The 24,743-nt window shown below is 45.1% G+C and overlaps 1 protein-coding gene across 1 annotated transcript in view; it reads right to left on the minus strand.

The window, feature by feature from the left end:
- Nucleotides 1–9,752: 9,752 nt before the first annotated feature.
- METAP1 (methionyl aminopeptidase 1) overlaps nucleotides 9,753–24,743 on the minus strand; it is a 73,992-nt gene continuing 59,001 nt past the window's right edge. The window contains exons 9-11 of the mRNA XM_073589713.1: nucleotides 23,615–23,758; nucleotides 13,642–13,707; nucleotides 9,753–12,032 (exon numbers count right to left, since the gene is read on the minus strand). Coding sequence (XP_073445814.1) covers nucleotides 11,872–12,032; nucleotides 13,642–13,707; nucleotides 23,615–23,758 — 371 coding nt within the window. The 3' untranslated portion in view covers nucleotides 9,753–11,871. The remainder of the gene's footprint in view (nucleotides 12,033–13,641; nucleotides 13,708–23,614; nucleotides 23,759–24,743) is intronic.

Consider the following 24,743-nt stretch of genomic DNA (forward strand, 5'->3'; position numbering starts at 1 on the left):
CTCCGAGTATTTGGGCGTTCTCGGAGATTTAGTGTTTGTTGACGCAGCTGCATGATTTACAGCTGCTAGCCAGCCTGAATACATGTGTGGAATTCCTAACAAACAGGCAACCCCCACATGTATTCAGGCTGTCAAACAGCCGTAAGTTATGTAGCTGCGTCAAACACAATCTCCAAGCACGCCAAAATACTCGATCAGCCGAGCATGCTCAGGAAAACCCGAGCAACTAGTATACTCGCTCATCACTACACTTTATCCTTCTTGGGGAAGTGATCCTATCTCTCTAAAGAGATAGAGGTGGACTAAGCCTTCCACGAGGACATAACCCAGATAGCAAGGGACCTTCATCCACTACATACAGTAGGAGGGTGGACGCTGGTCTCTGCATGGTTAGTCCATCAGTGGTCACAGAGACACAGACAATGGATCCTACCTGGAGGCATCCCCCAACCAGGATTAAATAATCGAGGTCCCAGCGTTCATGTTCCTCCTCCACCAGGTCAGGGGGGAACCTTGATGGGAACATCTCAACATGCTGGCAGCTCCAAAGCCCCCCCAAAAAAAAAAAATGTATGGCGGGAGAGCGTGTTCCACCGTGGAACACACCTGGAAGTGAACCGGAAGTTTCGCATAACATCACTTCAGTACGCGCGGCATTCGGATTCTGCCTCATGTAGGCCATGGAGATGGGAGTAGCACATGGGGGCGCGGAGCCCCCAACCTCAGCTGCTCAGCCTTGAGTAAGCCTCGGTGCTCTAGATTTCAGGCCACAGCAGCACCATCAGGAAACCTCTTCATACCCTATAGGGGTCAGGAAAAAACACTTGTGGTTGTAGGAAGGAGAGGTGTATTTAACCTTTTTTGTTTCCTGTTCCCTATTAGGATGTCTTACCGCCCTCCGATGCTGCTGTCGTGGAAGGTGACTCTAGTATATATATCTGTATATGTGTATCTATATATATTTGCTGCAGCTCCACATTTGCCAAAAAAAAAAAAAAAATATATAAAAAACTTAAATGGGACATGTCAAAAGTTTAGATTGCTGGCGGTCCAGGTGCTGAGATTGCTAACAATCGCCAAACTAGTAATAGGTACATACTATCTTTTAATTACTGTACTCAGCAACTGCCCAATTAGAATAGTCCCACAGCCAGTAGTTATGTCCCCATCCTGATCTTTTTCATGTAGTAATGTGCTCCATTTTTAGTCCCTGTATGGTTAGAAATAGAAATAAAAAGTTCATAAGTTCCTGCTCTTTTGCTTCACCGCTGCTCTGTCTTCTGGCAGTTCCCGCCCAACTCCGGCACAAGACGTCATGACGCCTCATGACATTTAATGGTGCCAAACATGATGCGCTACGTCTCTCCTGGTCCGTAGCCTGCCCCATATCACGCCTTCTTTCTTTATAGGCGCAACTATAGATGCTCACTGCGCAGGCGCCAGATTCCCAGCCCCGCAGTGTGAATACATCATAACACACTGCGGGGCGGGATCTAGGGCCTCCACAACACGCAGGCGCGATAGCCTGATGTTAGTTCCCGGGCAGCGTGCACTGCGCATGCTCGAGAACTGTTGGCACAGCACAAGCATCGGCAAGCATCGGCATACATCACAGGAGGCAGCAGCGCATAGGGGCATGATGGACGGCTGGGAGGTGGCTGATACAGGGCGACACACCATACCTATGGGATTCAATACAGGTATGGGGAGCAATCTATAAAAGTCAATATTGCGGCGTTACTAGGGATCAGAAACAGAAGAGCCACCTTCACAGTATGCAGCCTTAGTGCTGCTGAAGGTGGCTCTTTTACTTAAAAACGCCCTGGGGGGGGTGACTGGTTCCCTTTAAGGGAATAGAGGAATCCAGGATATCTATAAACAGAAAGATAGGGAGGAAACACTTAGCTAACCTAAATGAATTCAAGCCTCCAGGTCCAGATGAATTACACCCCAGAGTACTGAAGGAGCTAGCAGAAGAAATTTTTGAACCACCTTCCACAAGCTTTGAAAAATCTTGGAGAACAGGAGAAGACCCAGAAGACTGGAGAAGAGCAAATGTTGTTCCTATCTTCAAAAAGGGCAAGAAGGTGGACCCAGGGAACTATAGGCCAGTGAGTTACTGGTATAGAAGTCAAAATCCTTGAACAAATTATTAAACATGTATGCAAGTAGCTGGATAAGAATGAAATGATTAACCAGTGTCAGCATGGGTTTATAACCAATAAGTCATGTCAGACTAACTTAATTTCCTTCTGTGACAGAATCAGACTGGGTGGATCAGGGAAATGTTGTAGATATAGCATATCTTGACTTCAGCAAAGCATTTGACAAAGTATCTCACACAATCTTTATTAAGAAAATGACTAAGTATGGAATGGACAAGGCAACTGTTAGGTGGATTCATAACTGGCTTAGTGATCGGACCCAAAGAGTGGTCGTAAAAGGCTGCACATTCAGTTGGAAGAATGTCTCAAGTGGGGTACCACAGGGCTCTGTCCTGGGCCCTGCATTGTTCAACATCTTTATCAATAATTTAGATACAGGAATTGAGGGTAAACTGATTAAATTTGCGGACGACACAAAGCTAGGAGGGATAGCTAATTGTTGCGAGTTCATTTTCCCCTTCACCAAACTCCCTCTTCTGGTGAAGGAAGGTAGTGAGGCTGATTACCAAGCACATGAGCAGGATGATGATGACTAGGTGATGGGAATTGCTGACTGGATATAAGGCAGCCGACGCCCTTCTGCCTTGCTGGTGATCTCTCTGAGGGATTCTAGGAGACCAGTCTGATTCCTGCTCCTCAAAAGCTAAGTTTTCTGCTCTGCTTTTTGCATTTGGTTTTGTTTTGCCTTGTTTTTCTGGATTTCTGCCATTCCCTGCTGGGGTGAGCTGAATTCCTTTTTGCGGTCTTCAGAAAATACCTGAGTACTGATATAGTCTTTTTGAAGCCTAGCATCTTCAGGGCCTTTTTCCCTATCAGCCTGTTGGCTCTTTTTTGATAGGGTTTTGGCAGATTGCAGACAGCAGCTTTCCTATCCTGTCCTATTTAGTTAGCTTGGGCCCCATCATTTGCTCAGCCTAGCTTTCTATCTGTGTGAGTGTTTTTTCATCTTGCTTCACTGTCATTATGTTGGGGGCTGCCTATTGCTTTGGGGTCTGCTCTGGGGCAGTTTAGATTTCCCTTTCTGTCTTTAGGCTATGTAGTTCTCCAGCTGTGATCGAGGGGTCTAGGGCACCGTAGGAACCCCCCACGGCTACTGCTAGTTGTTGTTGATAGGTTCAGGGGTCTGCAATCCGATAGCTGCCAACTTCTCTGGTTTTCTGGACTTAGCTAGTATTTCTGTTTTTGCCTCCTACGGTGACTCATTCATAACAGAATCACCAGCGATACCGTAGATCCTAGGGTACTCAATAGCAGGAAAGAATTGTAAAAAAAAAAAAAAAGTGTGTATATTTTTTCCTCTATATCTCTGAGGCCGTAGAGGGAATTGATTTTTTTCTCAATTGAGATAAAGCAATTGTCTGATCGTGTGGAGCAGCTTGCTGCGGAAGTGCGGGGAATTTCCGCCTACCTTGCTCATTCACATGCTGCTGAACCAAAGATCCCTACTCCTAATGTGTTTTTTGGGGATCGGCCTAAATTTTTGAATTTCCAAAAAAATAATTGTAAATTATTTTTTGCCTTGAAACCTAACTCGTCAGGGAGCTCCGCGCAGCAGGTTAAAATTGTCATATCTTTGCTGCGTGGCGATCCCCAGGATTGGGAGTTTTCTTTGAAACCAGATGATCCTATTCTGACTAATGTGAACGCATTTTTTCAAGCCTTGGGGTTGTTTTATGATGAACCTAATGCTATTGATCAGACTGAAAAGACCCTGTTGGCATTGAGCCAGGGTCAAGATTCTGCAGAATTGTACTGTCAAAAATTTTGAAAGTGGGCGGTCCTTACTACCTGGTATGATAATGCCTTGGCAACTCTCTTTCGGAAGGGTTTGTCAGAAGCCGTAAAAGATACTATGGTGGGATTTCCTGTTCCCTCTGGTCTTGACGATTCTATGTCATTAGCCATTCAGGTTGATCGGCGTTTACGTGAACGCAGGACTGCACGAGAGGTGTTGCTACCTGTTGAACAAGTGTCTGAACCTATGCAATGTGATAGCGTTTTGTCCAGGGAGCAACGTCAGGAGTTCAGAAGGCGTAATAAGCTGTGTTTTTTTTGTGGAGATGCCTCGCATATTATTTCTGTCTGTCCTAAACGAGAGAAACGTTTTGCACACACGTTTTCTGTGGGTGGTGTTCAACCTAAGTTTCTTCTGGCAATTACTCTGACCTGCTCCCTGTCCACATTTTCCGCCAAGGCTTTTGTGGATTCAGGAGCAGCCCTGAACCTAATGGACTTGGATTTTGCTAAACGTTGTGGATTTCCGATGACACCTCTGCGGACGCCTATCCCTTTGAGGGGGATTGATGCTACTCCGTTGGCGAAGAATAAACCTCAGTTTTGGACCCAGGTGGTAATGCGGGTCGCCCCAGACCATCAAGAAAATTGCAGATTTTTGGTGTTGCATAATTTGCATGATACCATTGTTATGGGGTTTCCCTGTTTGCAAATTCATAATCCAGTTTTGGATTGGAAATCTGTGTGTGTGGTGAGTTGGGGTTGTCGGTGTGCCCTTAGTGAGGCTCCGGTTTTTTTCCACCTCTCCTCAGTCACATGATGTTCCTGACTATTTGGCGGACTTTTATGATGTATTTAGTGAGAATGAGTCTGCGTCTTTGCCTCCTCATAGGAGTTATGACTGCAATTGAACTGAGCCCGGGGTGTAAATTTCCTAAGGGTCAGCTCTTCAATTTATCTGTACCCGAGCATGAGGCTATGCAATCCTATATTAAGGAGGCGTTGGAGAAGGGTCATATTAGACTATCCTCTTCACCCTTAGGTGCTGGGTTTTTTTTCGTGGCCAAAAAGGATGGTTCTTTAAGGCCTTGTATTGATTATCGTGCCCTCAACAAAATTACTATTAAATATCAGTATCCGTTACCCCTGATTTCGGATCTATTCTCCAGAGTTAAAGGTGCTTGCTGGTTTACCAAGCTTGACCTCAGGGGGGCGTATAATCTTATCCGCATTAAGCATGGGGATGAATGGAAGACGGCGTTTAATACTCTGGAGGGACATTTTGAGTACCTGGTGATGCCTTTTGGGCTCACTAATGCCCCTTCTGTCTTCCAGTGCTTCATGAACGACATTTTCCGAGACTTTGTGGATAAATTTTTGATTATCTATCTGGATGATATTTTGATCTTCTCCAAGGATTGGGATTCTCATGTGGAACATGTTCGGACTGTGTTCCGGATCTTGAGGGAGAATTCCCTGTATGACAAAGGATCGAAATGCCTTTTTGGGGTACAGAGGATTTCATTTTTGGGATTTATTTTGTTTCAGTCATCTATTGAAATGGACCCGGCCAAGGTACAGGCCATTTATGATTGGGTTCAGCCCACTTCTTTGAAGGCCCTCCAGAAGTTTTTGGGCTTTGCTAATTTTTATCAGAAATTTATAGCAAAATTTTCTAGTATTGCCAAGCCATTGACTGATCTGACTAAGAAGGGTGCTGATGTGTTGAATTGGTCTCCGGAGGCTGTTTATTCCTTTCAGGAGCTGAAGCGAAGATTCACTTCTGCCCCGGTTTTGCGGCAACCTGATGTCTCACTCCCGTTCCAGGTAGAGGTGGATGCTTCTGAGATTGGTGCAGGAGTTGTTTTGTCCCAAAAGGATCCTGTAACATCTAAAATGATTCCCTGTGCTTTCTTTTCCCGAAAGTTCTCTCCATCTGAACGTAACTATGATGTGGGGAATCGGAACTGTTAGCCATGAAATGGGCATTTGAGGAGTGGAGACATTGGTTGGAGGGAGCTAAACATCAAGTCGTGGTCCTCACTGACCACAAGAATTTGATTTATCTGGAGTCGGCCAAACGCTTGAACCCTAGACAGGCTAGGTGGGCCTTGTTTTTTACACGTTTTGATTTTGTGGTCTCTTTTCTTCCTGGCACTAAGAATGTCAAGGCTGACACTCTCTCTAGGAGCTTCTTTGCTGATTCTCCTGTGGTGACCAAGCCTGCTACCATCTTAGGTGAAGGGGTAGTTCTTTCTGCCATCTCGCCCAATTTGAGACGTGCTCTGGAAGTTCCAGGAGGACAAACCTGAGCGTTGTCCCAGTGGAAAGTTGTATGTTCCTGACCAGTGGAAGAAGAGAGTGAGGTCTGAAGTTCATTGCTCTGCATTGGCTGGTCATCCAGGTATTTTTGGTACTAGAGATCTGGTGAGTCAGTCTTTTTGGTGGCCCGCCTTGTCTCGTGATGTCAGGAATTTTGTGCAGTCCTGTGGGACTTGCTCCCGGTCTAAACCTTGTTCTCGCTCTAGTGGGTTGTTGATGCCTTTGCCGGTCCCCAGGAGGCCATGGACCCATATTTCAGTGGATTTCATCTCTGATATGCCTGTCTCTCAGAGAATGACTTATTTGGGTGATTTGTGATAGGTTCTCTAAGATGGTTCATCTTGTACCACTCCCTAAGTTGCCATCTTCCTCAGAGTTGGTGCCCCTGTTTTTGCAACAGGTGGTTCGCTTGCACGGGATTCCTGAGAACATTGTATCTGACAGAGGAGTTCAATTTGTGTCTAGATTTTGGAGAACTTTCTGTTCCAAGCTGGGAATTCAGTTGTCCTTCTCCTCTGCTTTTCACCCTCAGACCAATGGGCAGAGAGAACAAACCAGACCTTGGAGTCGTATTTGAGATGTTTTATTTCCGCTGATCAGGATTGGGTTTCATTTTTGCCCTTGGCCGAATTTGCTTTAAATAATATAGTTCTGCCACTTTGAGGTCACTTTTTTTTGTAACTTTGGGTTTCATCCTCGATTTTCTTCAGGGCAGGTGGAGCCTTCTGCCTGCCCAGGTGTTGACACTGTGGTGGAGAGAATGCACCAGATCTGGGACCAAGTGGTGGATAAGTTCTCTCTCCCAGGAAAAGGCCCAGCGGTTTTCCAACCGACATAGTACCATTGGTCCCCAGTTTAAGGTTGGTGATATGGTTTGGTTATCATCAAAAAATATCGCTATGAAGGTGGCTTCTACTAAGTTTAAGCCTAGATTTATTGGACCTTACAAGATTTTGGAGATTATTAATCCGGTCTCTTTTCGTTTGGCTCTTCCTGTCACATTTAAAATCCATAATGTGTTTCATAAGTCCTTGTTGAAGAGGTTTGTTGAACCAGTAGTTCCTGGGGTAGCACCTCCGGACCCTGTATTGGTTGAAGGTAACATGGAATAGGAGGTAGAGAAGATACTGGATTCCCGTCTGGCTAGACAGAGACTCCAGTATTTGGTTAAATGGAAGGTTTATGGTCAGGAGGATAATTCCTGGGTCTCTGCCTCTGCTATTCATGCCAAAAGATTGGTGCGTGCCTTTCATCGGGCTCACCCTGATCGCCCTGGTGGCGTGGATGAGGGTTCGTGACCCCTCATGGGGGAGGTACTGTTGTGAGTTCATTTTCCCCTTCACCATTGAGGTCTGATGAACTCCCTCTTCTGGTGAAGGAAGGTAGTGAGGCTGATTACTAAGCACATGAGCAGGATGATGATGACTGGGTGACGGGAATTGCTGACTGGATATAAGGCAGCCGACGCCCTTCTGCCTTGCTGGTGATCTCTCTGAGAGATTCTAGGAGACCAGTCTGATTCCTGCTCCTCAAAAGCTAAGTTTTCTGCTCTGCTTTTTGCATTTGGTTTTGTTTTGCCTTGTTTTTCTGGATTTCTGCCATTCCCTGCTGGGGTGAGCTGAATTCCTTTTTGCTGTCTTCAGAAAATACCTGAGTACTGATATAGTCTTTTTGAAGCCTAGCGTCTTCAGGGCCTTTTTCCCTATCAGCCTGTGGGCTCTTGTTTTGATAGGGTTTTGGCGGATTGCAGACAGCAGCTTTCCTATCCTGTCCTATTTAGTTAGCTTGGGCCCCATCATTTGCTCAGCCTGTGTTTTTTCATCTTGCTTCACCGTCATTATATGTTGGGAGCTGCCTATTGCTTTGGGGTCTGCTCTGGGGCAGTTTAGATTTCCCTTTCTGTCTTTAGGCTATGTAGTTCTCCAGCTGTGATCGAGGGGTCTAGGGCACCGTAGGAACCCCCCACGGCTACTACTAGTTGTTGTTGATAGGTTCAGGGGTCTGCAATCCGATAGCTGTCAACTTCTCTGGTTTTCTGGACTTAGCTAATATTTCTGTTTTTGCCTCCTACGGTGACTCATTCATAACAGCTAATACTAGAGAAGAGAGAATTCAAAAAGACAAGTAAACGGGAGCAGTGGGCAGCAACTAACAAAATGGTTTTTAACAGGGAAAAATGCAAAGTACTACATCTGGGCAATAAAAATAAAAAAGCATATACATAATGGGAGGAATAGGGCTAAGCAACAGCACATGTGAAAAAGACTTGGGTATACTAATAGATCACAGACTGAACAGGAGTCAACAGTGTGATGCAGCAGCAAAAAAAGGCCTATGAGGAACGGATGCAGGATTTGGGAATGTTTAACTTGCAAAAAAGATTGAGAGGAGGCGTAATAGCGGTCTACAAATATTTGAAGGGCTGTCACATTGAAGAGGGTTCATTTTTATTTTCATTTGCATAACGAAAGACTAGATGCAATGGGATGAAACTGAATGGGAGGAGACAGTTAGATATTAGAAAAACTTTGACAGTTAGGGTGATCAATGAGTGGAAAAGTCTGCCACGAGTGGTGGTGCGTTCTCCTTCAATAGAAGTTTTAAAAAAGAGGCTGAATAGACATCTGTCTGGGATGATTTAGTGAATCTTGTTTTGAGAAGCTGAACCTGGTTACAGAAACATGAAGACTTTAACCAGAATTGAGGCAAGTGTAAAAGTGGTAGGCCGGAGACACAAGGTACACTGCCGGCGTCCCGAGGCACAAAGCCAGAGGGACAAAGCCAGAGGCACCATGAGGCACTCTCCCAAGCCCAATCCTAAAGCCCTGTGAAACCATGACATGCAACTAACTGAAGTTAAATCCAGACATGAGGCCTAACGACAGCCTAGAGGTCAGAGGCCTACCTACGTATCTGAAGTCATACCTCAAAACATGAGGCTCTAGGCCTAGCATCAGCATGTAAGCTTAAGGCTAGCATCAGTACATAGGCCTAGCCCTTCAAGACATTACACAGTGCACTTACCTGTGCTGGCGCCACACCATTTAAAAGAACAGGGGAGCTGGTAATGCCAAGACCACACCATGGGGAGGAAGAAAGGGGGGCTTCACATCAGGAAGGCTGCATTACTGCAGATTATGCACAGCCTGGCTATTGAGAGAGGTCCCTCAGCCAGAGTGGTGTCGGCCACAGACCGCTTGACATGGGGGATGGGAGGCCAAGACCCCTCCGATACTCCTGAGCCCGTACTGGTACAACAACTGATGGCTGAGAGACCTCTGTCCTGAGAAGCACAAGCCCCAGACTGCTTGACAGAGGGAAGGAAAGGCCAATCCCCATGAGTCTGTACAACAAAGCAGACAGGTCCTTTGTCAAATCAAGAAACGCTCCTTTAGCATAGAATAAAAAGTAAAGTAAAGGACAAAATATCAAGGCACTTTGCAAGTAGGGAGATCACAAAGTTGAACAAGAAAATTAAAAATTTCAGCAACACATTCTCTCTCACCACAAAAAAACACCAAGTCAGGCAAATTGTTTAATTTGTCAACATATTTTAATTTAACAAGAATATTTGGTTGAAAAGCATATCAAAACTTTGGGCAGACAGTCTTCATGAAATTTCTCATGGGTTCAGTGAATAAATCATAATTTATAACAGTAAGGTTATGTGAACACATCAGCATGGATTAGGACTGGACACTTGCATATAAAGCCTTTTCTTTACAATGTTAGACTTCATGTGATTCTAGTGGGTAGAGAATACCTTGTATAAAGAAAATAGTTAGAGTTATTTTTTTTCCGCCTTTGCAAAGTTATAAACTTTTATAATATAGTCCATTGCCTTATTTTGCTCCTTCTCTCAAACACCATGTTGAAAAGTTGTTTTAAATGCCTATGTAATACTCAGTCAGGCTTCCTCGCTTTTGTTAAACAGCTTGCTGATAGTGCTCTTTTTACTGCCTTGTTAATGTTCTTTTATAAGAATCTTTGAACTGCTGCTCTAGCAAGAATCCATACTAGAGCACTATTTGCAAACACTAAGAATGGAGGGCAATAGAGAAGCTAATATAGGAAGAGTGTAAATAGTGAGTGTAAGAATTCTTGCTCTTACAAGCTACTTTGAGCTGCTGTTATAACACCAACTAGGCAGTTAAACAGCACATTATTCAGCATGGTGTTTAAGGCCTGTTTCACACTTACGTCTTTCTTGGGAGTCGTCATCCGAGAGAGAGAGTTTTTTTGCTGCGGCCGGTACGGTATTTAGGGTTAAATCTCCAGGAGTAGCATGGATCCGACGTTGCAAAAAACATTGCATTGTCCGTCCAGTGATGTCAGCGGATGCCAAAATTTTGGCGGATCCGCAAAATATCGGATCCAACGGATGAACATCCATCAAGATCCGCCGATAATGCAAGTCTATGGGGGGAAAAAAATCGGATCCGCCAAGAAAAATGGCGGATCGTTTTTTTTTCCAAATCGGCGGATCTTGACTGATGCTGACAAACGGATGTGTGAAACAGGCCTAAGAGATAAAGGAAGCAGAATGTGATAATGAAGTTAATTGCAAAGATTCAAAAAACTTTGCAAAGGCTGATCAATAATAATATAAAATGAAGATACTCTTTAAGGAAGGGCAAACAAAAAGAAAATAGGGTAACAATGATGCCTATTTTTTTCATTTTGTTTGGCAATTAAATTGAATGAACAAAAAACTGGCTGAAAACTAAAGCTTTGTTAGTTTTTATCCTGTAAAACGTATACATGCATCTGATTTGCATGATTCCTTAATACGTGAAGTCACTTAAATATCAATATTAGAGCAAATTGTACATAATGTGTTAAGAGTCTGAATATGGAGACAAACTAGTACAACAGTCAGAGTTTAAACCTGCCCAGGCTCGTATGGTAAAGAACTAGTTAGGAACAAAATCAGCTTTCCAAGCATAAAAGGCACCAAGATTACCAAGAGATGAGAACAATCAGCCAAAGTTACTTCACTGTGGGGTAGTTTCAGTGATTGAGCAACAATGAGCTTGTACGCCAAAAACAAAACCTGCCAACTCTGGTAAAGCAAAAAAGGTCTTTATCAGCAACATAGTATGGAGCAATAAAAACCAATAAAAAAAAGTTGCAGAATCTACATATTTGACTCCACGAGTCCAGACATGTATTTGCCCTTACTACATGTCTGCAGCAGCATAAAGACAGCCAGAATTGAAAAGCAGCCCATTGTCTCACGTGTCAACACAAATGCATAGCTAGAACATACTGGGGAAAAAAAAAAAAAAAAAAGAAGCACCCCAACACCCACACTGTAAAACACAACCTGTCAGTATTAAGAGTCGTTGTGGAGGCAAAGTTTATTTCTGTCCGTGGAAAATTAGAAGGCAAGGAACAGAATTTGAAGGGAAAAAGGTTCATAAAACAAACAGATAGCAATAAAAAGGCAGGAAAAATATACATAAAGAACAGTTTTCTCCTGGTTTCAAGAATTGCCAAACACCAAATTTCAAGCCACATGGTCTTTTCCTCTATCACAGATATGTGATAAAACCCCACAATTTCTTCAGGTACTTGTCATGTAAAAACGTATGGTGTAAAGTAGTCAACACACCACTTATATCAACTAGTTAAGACAACAAAGGGGATGCTAAAACATAAAATGAGGACGCCCACTGTCTTCCAATCTCCGTGTCAATATTTCACATCCAGTCTCTGTGACTAAAAGGGTATGCTCAAACTGAGCTGAACGCTTTCCATCTCGTGTCACTGCAGTCCAACCATCTGGCCAGGTCTCATCTTGCCATCCCCCTATCAAAAGAAAAAGTATGTATTGTAAAAGGCATGAGAAAAAAAAAAAAAAAAAGGAAAAACAAAACATTTAATAGCATAAAGAATACTAAAATACTTGGGCGGATTAGTAATGAGCCTAGTCTTTTCTGGAATAACCAGCTCTAGAATTTGTGAGAATCAATTTACAGGACTCTGTTCATCTGCCACGTCAGTCATTTTGCTGCCGGATGGGAGCCCCGAGAACCACCACTTTACCTTGCAGATCTCCTTTTATTTAGCCGCCCTGGTGTGACAGTCATTGCGGTGTCACACACATTTAACGACATACATGTGATATCAAAGGAGGCAGTCAGATAAGAGGGTGTTCTCAAAGCTTCCCGTCGAGTAGCCAGATCACTGCCAAAGCATATGGACAGGGCCCTGTGAAGCAATTCTCACCAACCCGACAAATCAAATGTTAATTTAATAATTTTACAGCATTATAAACAAGAAAATAGAAAAGAGGAAATAAAGCATATTTTGATAGTTAAAAGGAACCCGTTACGCTGCTTGAAACAAAGTCAGCATGAATCAGAGCCTGACTACATGATTGCTGCATTGAATCCGGACTAGTCAATGAAGTCCCCCAGCAGGCTTCTCTCCGCCCCAGTTGATTGATGTCTCCCTATATACACATATGGGAGAGACTCACCAATCCACTGGAGAGGGGCCGGGAGAAGTAGGACTGGTGACTAGAGTTGAGCGACTTTGGTCGGATCGGGTTTCATGAAACAAAATTTGTTTCAGATGAAACTGGTCCGACTAGGGCAAAAAAGTCGGAGTTTCGTCATTGAGCGGATGACATTCATCCACTCAATGCCGACTTTTATTCCCCATTGACTTGCATTGGGGTTGGGTTTCGGACGAAACTCCGACTTTTTTTTGCCCTAGTCGGACCAGTTTCATCTGAAACAAATTTTGTTTTATGAAACCTGATCCGACCAAAGTCGCTCAGCTCTACTGGTGACGTCTCTTCCTATAGTCTATAATCACCAGCCGGCTTTTCAAACTAGACTCTCTCTGAGACGCCAGAGTGTTTCAGAGTGAACATACTTGGCAGAAATCACGCAGCAGTCACAGATTCATGGTTCACATAGAACGAATCTAAGGAAATGTTCCCTTAAATGCAAAATGACACAGTTTTGGCCTATTCTTACATCAGAAAAAAGGAAGAAAATAACCTATTGTTACAACTGATACAACAAAATATTAACTCGTAGGGTGACGTAGTGAGGTGAAGACGACGTACACTACAAATAGATGGAAAGTAAGCAAAGATGAATGTGGGTCAAAGGAATGAAAAGCAGGGAAGTCATTTTAGGAGTATGCACATCAATGGCCATGATCACAACAGAGGTAGAAAATGATTAAAGTTACAAAATGAACCTATTTATATAATATATGAATGCAGACAACCAGCTTTTCAAACTTCTATTAAAACAGGATCAGCCGGGTCTACTTGGTATTCCTTTTGCGTATTCTGTGCATTTGACTCTTCTTGAAATGTCATGGAGGAAAACAAGCAACTCACACCTACAAGATGAGAACAAAAACCTTACACGGCAGGCGGACAAGTAGTCATACTTACCTTCACAGATCATTGGTTCGATTGTGAACACATGCCCTGGTTTCATCACACCGACAGCCTTGTTTTCTTGAAAAAAGAAAACATTTGTCAGCGCTTTAGAGCATTATTAAATTACATAAGACAGTTAAATATTGAGACACTTTTCTCACTGCTCACTGGGGAACACTGGCATCTTAGTGACAGGCTGCTGCCACTGACCTTCAAAGTATGTGTTCCTAAATCGGTATGTATAGGGAGAAACAGACTAAGGCTGGACTCACACTGCCGTATTTCTCGTGCAATAATCGCATCGCAGTGCACGGACTGGACGGCACCTCTCCTGACCTGAGCATGACAGCGTGATGGATTACTATGCAGCTGTCAAGCTCAGGTCAGGAGAGGGGCCGGCCAGTCCGTGCAGTGCGATGCGATTATTGCATGAGAAATACGTCAGTGTGTCTCTGCCCTAAGACTAGGCCTACATGGTGACATTTGTCACGTGACACATTAATTTCCTATTTAGTCGCATTGTGACCTGCAACTGAACAGTTATTATTTCCAAATGAGTTGGATTTTCTGCCGCAAGTCATAATGACTCAATTGCCATAAACTTCAATGCAAGTCGCATGTTATATTTTACGGCAAAATCAGAACCCTAAAATAGCTGCACTAAAGCAAGTTGCAGAGGGTTTTTGTTGAGACTTTTCTGAGATTTGCGATAAATGTCACAGTGTCACCCTGGCCTAAAAGAAAAAAAAAAAAAAAAAAAAAAATCTAAATTCTGATTCAGAAGGAAAAAAAATAAAAATGACTAACAGGAACTAGGCTATACGAAAAACCCCTAAGTTTCTGGGTGGAAGTAGTGTTCCCTTGGTAGTCTAAACTGCAGAATACTGGCAGCCCCAGGGTAGCTTCCAAGCACACAAACATGTGTACTCTGTATACCTTACAGGACTCCAAAGGGTTACCAAATCAATTGGGTAGCCTGGAGACTGGCAGTCTCTTACACAGATCCTCTGGGATAATGAAAAGCGAAATAGACAAACCAACTTGGGAGAGATTGTGGAGGCAGAGTTCCCTATAGCGATATAGGGACAGGCAGAAACAGGGCAAGACAATAATAATATAATAAATAATCTTTATTTTGATATAGCGCTAACATATTCCACAGCGCTTAACAGTTTGCACACATTATCATCACTGTCCCCGATAGGGAATTTAGATTGTGAGCCCCATCAGTAGGTCTTTGGAATGTGGGAGGAAACAGGAGTACCCGGAGGAAACCCACGCAAACACGGGGAGAACATACAGTTGTGGCCAAAAGTATTGACACCCCTGCAATTCTGTCAGATAATACTCAGTTTCTTCCTGAAAATGATTGCAAATACAAATTCTTTGGTATTATCTTCATTTAATTTGTCATAAATGAAAAAACACAAAAAGAATTGTCCTAAAGCCAAATTGGATATAATTCCACACCAAACATTAAAAAAAAAAAAAAAAAAAAAAAGAGGGTGAACAAAAGTATTGGCACTGTTCGAAAAATCATGTGATGCTTCTCTAATTTGTGTAATTAACAGCACCTGTAACTTACCTGTGGCACCTAACAGGTGTTGGCAATAACTAAATCACACTTGCAGCCAGTTGATATGCATTAAAGTTGACTCAACCTCTGTCCTGTGTCCTTGTGTGTACCACATTGAGCATGGAGAAAAGAAAGAAGACCAAAGAACTGTCTGAGGACTTGAGAAGCCAAATTGTGAGGAAGCATGAGCAATCTCGAGGCTACAAGTCCATCTCCAAAGACCAGAATGTTCCTGTGTCTACCGTGCGCAGTGTCAAGAAGTTTAAAGCCCATTGCACTGTGGCTAACCTCCCTAGATGTGGACGGAAAAGAAAAATTGACAAGAGATTTCAACGCAAGATTGTGTGGATGTTGGATAAAGAACCTCGACTAACATCCAAACAAGTTCAAGCTGCCCTGTAGTCCAAGGGTACAACAGTGTCAACCCATACTATCAGTCAGCGCCTGAATGAAAAGGCACTGTATGGTAGGAGACCCAGGAAAACACCACTTCTTACCCCGAGACACAAAAAAGCCAGGCTGGAGTTTGCCAAAACTTACCTGAAAAAGCCTAAAACGTTTTGGAAGAATGTTCTCTGGTCAGATGAGACAAAAGTAGAGCTTTTTGGGTAAAAGCATCAACATAGAGTTTACAGGAGAAAAAAAGAGGCATTCAAAGAAAAAAAACACGGTCCCTACAGTCAAACATGGCGGAGGTTCCCTGATGTTTTGGGGTTGCTTTGCTGCCTCTGGCACTGGACTGCTTGACCGTGTGCATGGCATTATGAAGTCTGAAGACTATCAACAAATTTTGCAGCATAATGTAGGGCCCAGTGTAAGAAAGCTGGGTCTCCCTCAGAGGTCATGGGTCTTCCAGCAGGGCAATGACCCAAAACACACTTCAAAAAGCACTGGAGACTTCTAAAGGTGGCCAGCAATGAGTCCAGACCTGAATCCCATAGAACTCCTGTGGAGATATCTAAAAATGGCAGTTCGGAGAAGGCACCCTTCTTATATCAGGGACCTGGAGCAGTTTGCCAAAGAAGAATGGTCTAAAATTCCAGCAGAGCATTGCAAGAAACTCATTGATGGTTACCAGAAGCGGTTGGTCGCAGTTATTTTAGCTAAAGGTTGTATAACCAAGTATTAGGCTGAGGGTGCCAATACTTTTGTCTGGCCCATTTTTGGAGTTTTGTGTGAAATGATCAATGTTTTGCCTTTTGCTTCATTCTCTTGTGTTTTTTCATTTAAGATAAATTAAATGAAGATAATACCAAAGAATTTGTGTTTGCAATCATTTTCAGGAAGAAACTGAGTATTATCTGACAGAATTGCAGGGGTGTCAATACTTTTGGCCACAACTGTACAAACTTCTTGCAGATGTTGTCCTTGGTGGGATTCGAACCCAGGACTCCAGCGCTGTAAGACTGCAGTGCTATCCACCGAGCCGCCAATAATCTCACTTAGTGGAAGAAGGAAACTGCCTTGGGGAAGAAAGAAGGAACTGCCTGAAGCTGCACCTTATGGTGAGCATACCAAACCCCATTTTTTTTTTATATAAACATTGGGTTGCAAAATAAAAAACCATGGATTTTTGTGAGTACTCACCGTAAAATCCTTTTCTCCGAGACGCTAATTGGGGGACACAGATACTGTGGGGTGTATGCTTCTGCCGCTAGGAGGGTGACAGTAAGTGGAAAAAAAAGGATAGCTCCTCCGCAGTATACACCCTCTCCCCTATTGCGGGCGGAAATCAGTTTGGTGCCAAAGCAGTAGGACAACAAATCAGCCTTAATAGAGGTACAACATGTCCAAAGGAAAACACCACCCTTATATCAAATAAGTAAACACATTCATTTAAACAAGAGCCAACTGGCTAATAGGGTGGGTGCTGTGTCCCCCAATGAGCATCTCGGAGAAAAGTATTTTACGGTGAGTACTCACAAAAATCCATGTTTCTCCTTCATCTCATTGGGGGACACAGATACTGTGGGACGTCCTAAAGCAGTCCCTGGGTGGGAGATTGACTCACCGATCCAAGCTACATGCACCTCCTGTTTAAAGTTGCGCCGCCGTTGCTTGGAGAATCCTTCTACCCAGGCTTGCATCCGCCGAGGCCTGAGCATGGATATTATGTTTGGCAAATGTGTGCAGGCTGGACCAGGTTGCTGCCTTACAAACCTGTTCCGTCGAAGCCTGATGCCGAAGCGCCCAAGAGGCGGCGCCCACCGCCCGGGTAGAGTGCGCTCGGATCCCTGCTGGAATCGGCGTGCCTCTAATGCAGTAGGACTCCTGAATAGTCACACGAATCCATCTGGCTATGGTTGACTTTGAGGCAGCGAGTCCCTTCCTGCATTCTTCAGGGAGCACGAACAGCGTGTCCGTCTGAGGAAAGGGTGCCGTCCACGACACGTACCTCCGGAGGGCTCTTACAAAGTCTAATGTGTGAAGAGCCTTCTTCCACACGGTGCACCGGTGCTGGACAAAATGAAGGCAAAACAACATCTTCATTGATGTGAAAAAGAGGACACGACCTTCGGCAGAAAAGGAGGGGCTGAGGACCACATTATACCTATGGAAAGTGAGGAACGGAGCTCGGCAGGATAGAGCCGCCAGCTCTGAAACCCGCCTGATGGAAGTGATGGCCACTAGGGGAACAACCTTCCAGGAAAGGTACCTCAAAGCGATATCCTGAAGCGGTTCCAATGGAGCTTCCTGCAGAACACTTAGGACTATGTTAAGAACCCAGGCGTCCATCGGCGCCATATAGGGAGGTATCAAGTGGGGACACTCCCCGGATGAAAAGTTTTCACCTGCAAATTGGTAGCAACCCTGCACTGGAACAGGACAGATAAGGCCGACATTTGTCTCCCGCAGAAACCTGGGGCAAAGCCCGAGTCTAATGCTCTACCGACTGAGCTATCCGGGCTCTCTGAGCCCGACTGGAGAAAAACAAAGATGCTGGAGATCGAGAATCTTAGCGTAGAAACACCGCGACCTCGACACCAAGCAAAGAACACCTTCCAGGTGTGGTGGTAAATTCATGCTGAAGCAGGCCTCCGGGCGCTAATCGTTGTAGCGACCACCTTGCTCCCGAACCCTGCCTGGGTTAGAATCCAAGAATCAACGGCCCTGCTGTCAAACCCGGGGTCCCTGAGTTCGGGTGGCAAATTAGCCCTTGAGAAGGTAGATCTGGGCGCTCTAGCAGGGGCCCAGAAACATCGGCAAGCAGCTGCCTTAGATCTGCGTACCACGCTCGACGGGGCCAGCAGAATTGCCGGCCCCCCTTCCGTCTTGATCCCTTTGCTGACTCTCGGGAGTAGTGGCAGTGGGGGAAATAGATATGGGAGGCGAAACTGGTTCCATGGCAGAACCAACGCGTCCACCGCGAATGCCTGCGGGTCCCTGGCCCAAGCGACATATGTGGGCACCTTGGCATTCACTCTGGAAGCCATCAGGTTCACATCCGGAGCTCCCCACAGTTGACAAATCTGTTGAAGAACTTCGGGATGTAGAGACCACTCTCCGGATGCAAGACCCTGCCGGCTGAGGAAGTCTGCCGCCCAATTTTCCACGCCCGGGATGTGGACAGCCGAAATCACCAAGTGGTTTGCTTCGGCCCACTGAAGAACGTGCTCCACCTCGCGCATGGTTGTTCTGCTGCGGGTGCCCCCCGACAAATTGTGTAAACCACTGACGTGGCGATGTCCGATGGAATCCGGACGGGGCGGCCTGCTAGAAAGTGATGAAACTTCTGCAGAGCCAGCCAAATTGCTCGTATCCCCAATAAGTTGATCGGGAGGCGTGCCTCCTGTGGCGACCACCGTTTCTGGGTTGTGTGGTGGCGAAACACCGCTCCCCAACCGAGGAGACGTCGATTGTCATTATCAGCCCATGACATGGGGGGAAAGGTTTCCCCTAGGCCAGAGAGGAACTGGTTATCCACCATCCGAGCGACTGCCTGACTTGAGAGGACAGTTTGCACCGCCGATCGAGCGTGAAAGGATTCTTGTCCCAGGCTGACACTAGGCATGCTGCAGGGGGTGAAGGATGGAACTGGACGAAAGGTATCGCTTCGATTGCTGCCACCATTTTCCCTAGGATCCTTATCGCGGATCGGATGGTATGAGGGACTGGTTGGCGTAGTGTCCGGACTCCCTGCCGGAGACTAGCGCCCTTTCCTGAGGGAGAATTATCAACCTTCAGCAAGTGTCGAAGATCATTCCTAGGAAGGAGATCCTCTGAGCTGGCACAAGGGATGATTTCTTTGCATTTACCAACCATCTAAGCAGCAAGGGTATCTAGCGTGATGTTGACACCTTCCTCACATGTCCGTATTGACGGGCCCTTGACCAAGAGGTCGTCCAGATAAGGCAAGACGACTATGCCTCGAGAATGCAGTGTGGCCCTGACAATTGCCATAACCTTTGTGAACACTCTGGGAGCCGTGGCTAGCCCAAAGGGTAGCGCTACGAACTGAAAATGCTGAACGCTGATGGCGAAGCGTAGCCGCCTCTGATGAGGAGGAAAAAATGGGAATATGCAGAAATGCGTCCTGGCTGTCAATTGAGGCCAAGTATTCTCACTGCTCCATGACCGCTATGACTGAACGGAGACTCCATCCGGAAATGTCTGATCATGACGAATTTGTTCAGAAGCTTTAGGTCCAAAAACAGGCCTGACAGACCCGTCCTTTTTGGGAACCGCAAAAAGGTTGGAATAAAACCCCTGAGCTCTTCCGTGTTCCGGCACTGGAACAATGACTCCGTTGTGCAGGAGCGACCTGATGGCTCCCAATAGAGCCCTTACCTGGGTATCCACCCTGGGAAACCGGGAAAGAAAAAACCATCTTGGAGGGCATCTGACAAATTCTATTTTGTAACCTGAGGACACGAATTCTTTTACCCATGCGTGGTGAGCGATGTTGGCCCAGACGTGGTGAAAACAGAGTAGGCGGCTGCCCACTTTGCTGGTGTCGTCTGGTAAAGACCTCGAGTCATTTGGCCGATGATCCTTAGGATCTGGGTCCCCTCGATCTGGCCTGTTGAGCACGCATTCTCCCCAATGGGTTGGCTCTATATGACCTGCCGCTCCCTATCCTGATTGGGGCGGCCTGAGGTGGCGGAATTAGGCCCTGTAGTCCACCCGGAGTCTTTTAACGATAGACCCCAGACCGGTCTCCTATTCGGGTCCCGGACCAGGCTCGGGCTGCTTAGCGGCCACCACCTGACCAATGCCGTCACGCCCGGCCTAGAATGGCCGGTGGCACTGCGAAAGGCCCGAAAACGTGCCTGAACCAGGTGATGAAAAAACGATTTAACCTTCTGTTGAGGGAGAAACCCGCTCTTTTCTCCTGTGGAGTCGGAGATAAGTTGATCCAAAAATAGGCGGCCGCACTGATAAGGCAGGGAAGTCAAGGACTTCTTGGAAGTAGAATCGGCCCGCCATGTCCTCAACCATAGGGCTCTTCAGATAGAGATTGCATTAGCGGCAGCAAGTGCTGAACAATTGGCCGCATCCAAAGACGCATTCCATACATAATCTCCGGCTATCGTCATCTGACATGTGACCTCCGAGATCTCTGCAGGTAGATCCTGCTCCTGCGCGACCTTGTTTAATGTTTCTGACTATGATATCATAGCCTTGGCTACCCAAGTTGCTGCGAACGATGGGGCGAGTGCAGACCCTTACGCCTCATATACTGAACGAGCTAGGCTCTCAATAAGGCAGTCCGTGGGATCTTTAATCGAGGAAACCCTAGGGACAGATAACAGGGTCTTAGTGGCCAGGCGTGAAACCGGAGGATCCACTATCGGGGATTCCATCCATTGTTTATGGAGGTCCGGAGCAAACGGATAACGCGTTTCGAGTGCCCTTTAACCCGAGAAAAATGCCGTTTTGGACGTTCTCTGTGCCACTGCACTATGTCCTCAAACTCAGGGTGAGAGGAAAAAATTCTGTGCGGCCGCTTCACTCGTTTACATGCCACTTTATGCCCCGTAGCCCCTGCGGTATCATCCTCAATCCCCAGGGTCTGATTGATGGCTTCTATGAGGCTGCTGACGGATCCAGCCCTTCTCTTGCATGGCTAGTGGACGCCGCGAGGCGTGCTGCGGCTGTGGGCTCCAGCCCGAAATCTTCGCAGGAGCCCTCCCCGACCCTCTCCTCACCGATGATCCTCTTCAGCCTGAGCGCAGGTATGTGAGGGGGTCTTTGATAAAAAAAAAAAATAGGACGGTGCAGACACCCTAGCTCCATCTAACCCCTTCAGGGGGTGAGGAGAGGGACCGTCCGCCACCTTGCAGCACCGCCGTCTAGCGTTGGTGGAGCAGTGGGGGCCGCACAGACTAGTCTTGTGCCTCTGTGCAAGCCCATGGTTTCAATACCTAGGGGTGGACAGGGCTAAGTCTGGCATAATGTCCCACGTCGCGGGAAAGGATACGTGGAGGGATACTCGCACGTGCTCGCCTGTTGATGGTTTGGGGAAATCGGATCCTTGCAATAGGATGCGTTGCCCCTGTCTCATCTTCATAAAATAACAAACAAAAATAGAAGTCTGGGGAAAAGTCCCAGATATGTCCCTCGGTGCGGGAAAGTATACGCGGAGACGATACTCAACGCGTGCTCGCCCGTTGATGGTTTGGGGAGATCAGACCCTTTCAATAGGATCCGTTGCCCCTGTCTCATCTTCATAGTAAACTAGAAAAAAAATAGTCAGGAGAGATCCAGACTGTGTGTGCCTCCATAGGACACTAAGCAAAAAACTGATTTCTGCCCACAATAGTGGCGAGGGTGTATACTGCGGAGGAGGAGCTAACCTTTTTTTTCCCACTTAGTGTCAGCCTCCTAGCGGCAGAAGCATACACCCCACAGTATCTGTGTCCCCCAATGAGACGAAGGAGAAAATAACATTTACTTGAAAATGTTCCTCATCATGGGTCACAAATCATTAAGTAGGGGAGAAGTAGGATTAAATTGGCTCTACATTATGCAGCAGTGCCATATATTTCGATATTAAAGCAAACCCGTCAGCAGGATTGTGCTGAGTAACCTACAGACACTGTCAGGTCGGCGCCGTTATGCTGATGATACTTTGGTTGATGAAATCCATCTTGTGGTTGGTGTCCATCTTTTTTTGTAGTTTTCAGTTGGTGCTTTGGAGCGGGTCCATGGGCGAGGCTTTAAAGGGTGCTCAGCTTACACATGCATCTGGCTTGTGGCCAGATTGCTTATGACAGGGCTTATGGGCTTATGACAGGTCACTGATCCCTCAGTGACCTACCTCCTATTTTACATGCTCCATATCATTATGTGGTAACAAAACAAAAAAAAAAAACCCTGTCTGTAGGTTGCTGTGCACAATCCTACCGACAAGTTCACTTTAACCCTTTCCGACATGAGGCGTAATACGCAGATGTCGGACACCCTCCCTTTGATGTGGGCTCCGGAGGTGAGCCCTCATTTTCTGGCACGTCAGCTGTTTTGAACAGCTGGCATGTGCTGCTAAACATCTACTTTTTTGGCTCAATACAATTATACAGATGCCAGGGTTATATAGTGTTTTTTTTTTTTATATGTAACTTTTTATTTTTCAGTGGAAAGTAGTATGAGGCCTTGTTTTTTGCTGGATAAGAAAGCTTTAATTGAAACCATTTTGCACTAAATATTTGTGATTTTGTTTTTTTACTTCTGGGGTGGGGTGAGTGAACAAAATCCATTAATAAATTGCTTCTATTTACTTTTTTCCCCGCATACCAGTGTAGTAAAGGTGACAAGAAAACTATTCTTTAGGTCAGTAAGAGCAAAGTGATTTAACATTTGTATAGGTCTCATTTTGTTTTGCTACTTTAACCTTTTTATATAGCCATTATTTAGAAAACAAATTTTATTGCATTGCCAGATTCTAAGATTCTGATTTTTTCACTGACAGAGCCTTATGAAGTTTTGTTTGTTGAGTGACAAGGCGACAGTTGAGTGACACTTTGATTTCATTTTTTGTGTATGTTGAAAAAGCTACATTTGTGGAGTATTTAGTGGTCATTTTATAGTGCTAAGCATATACCTTACACAATGCAATAGTTTGATAGCATTTAGTTGTAAAACAAGGCTACAATTTTTTTTTTCTTACTTAAAAGGGAACCTGTCAGATGATAAATGCTGCCCATACCGTGGGCAGCATGTATCAGACCCAGAACCACTACTTAACCAGACTTTGATTACCATAGATTTCTACGGTGATTGAAGAGCAGATCAATAGAAGTATTGGATGTCAAAGTATTGCAGCACGGAAATACATGACAGCCTAAGGAGCACTAGTAAAAGTTAATTCCTGACTTATGAATATTCTAATACAACATCTCTCTGTTTAGGACATGTGGCTAAAAATCTTTAAAGACTGTTTGACAAAGATTCAGAGCCACTAAAACTTACTGGCATAGTGTGGCACATTGGGAGCAGTATGAAATAATCTGTGAATGCCATGTCCACAGTAGCTTCGTACAACTGAGAATCCATTGGCTTGAGCATGTTTCTGAATAACGTTTCCCAGCTCTCTATACCGCACACCAGGCTTCACTGAAGAAAGAAGTACAAAAAAGAGGCAAGTCTATAGACAATGCAAAGTTCGTTACCCATGTACTGTATTGTCCCATTATGGTAAGGATAGCATCTCCCCATTATCCTACAGAATGTAAGCCCGCAAGGGCAGTGCCCTGTCCCCTCTGTACTAGCAGAGGTGTGGAATCAGAGTCACAATAAAATGGACAGACTCCTAAAATATAAAATAAATTGGGTACAGTAGTACAATAAAAAATTTTGGAAAGTTATAAAGTGTCATAAATGTCTGTTCTGTTCCTGATCTAATAATTTCGGCTTTAAGTGGATATGAATCTGTGCTGCACTTTATGCACATGCTCAGTGGTGAGGTAGGGCTGTGGAGTCGGTAGCTGAGATGAATCTGTGCTGCACTTTATGCACATGCTCAGTGGTGAGGTAGGGCTGTGGAGTCGGTAGCTGAGATGAATCTGTGCTGCACTTTATGCTCATGCTCAGTGGTGAGGCAGGGCTGTGGAGTCGTAGTGGAGATTAATCTGTGCTGCACTTTATGCACATGCTCAGTGGTGAGGCAGGGCTGTGGAGTCGGTAGCTGAGATGAATCTGTGCTGCACTTTATGTAAATGCTCAGTAGTGACCAGTGCTGTGGAGTCGTAGTGGAGATGAATCTGTGCTGCACTTTATGTACATGCTCAGTACCAATCGATCATTGCTAGTTTATTCACTGTACTTTATATTTGTATCTTGTATGTAAACCCTTCTCATGTGCATCACCATGGAATAAATGGTGTCCTAAAAATAATTAATTTCAAAAGTATTTTAATTCAGTTTTGAGGTGTATAAAAAAAAAATAAAGTCACCCACTAACGTTAAGATAATATATCAAAGACTTCCATTAAACCACACATATGCACCAGACATTTACAGCTCACTCATAAGACAGCACTTTCCCGGATTAAATCTCATGCATACCAAAAAGAAAGCAGAACGGTACACCCTATCAATG

Source organism: Dendrobates tinctorius, unplaced genomic scaffold (assembly GCF_039654945.1).
Source record: "Dendrobates tinctorius isolate UK_male_01 unplaced genomic scaffold, ASM3965494v1 ptg000011l, whole genome shotgun sequence".
Lineage (NCBI taxonomy): Eukaryota > Metazoa > Chordata > Amphibia > Anura > Dendrobatidae > Dendrobates > Dendrobates tinctorius.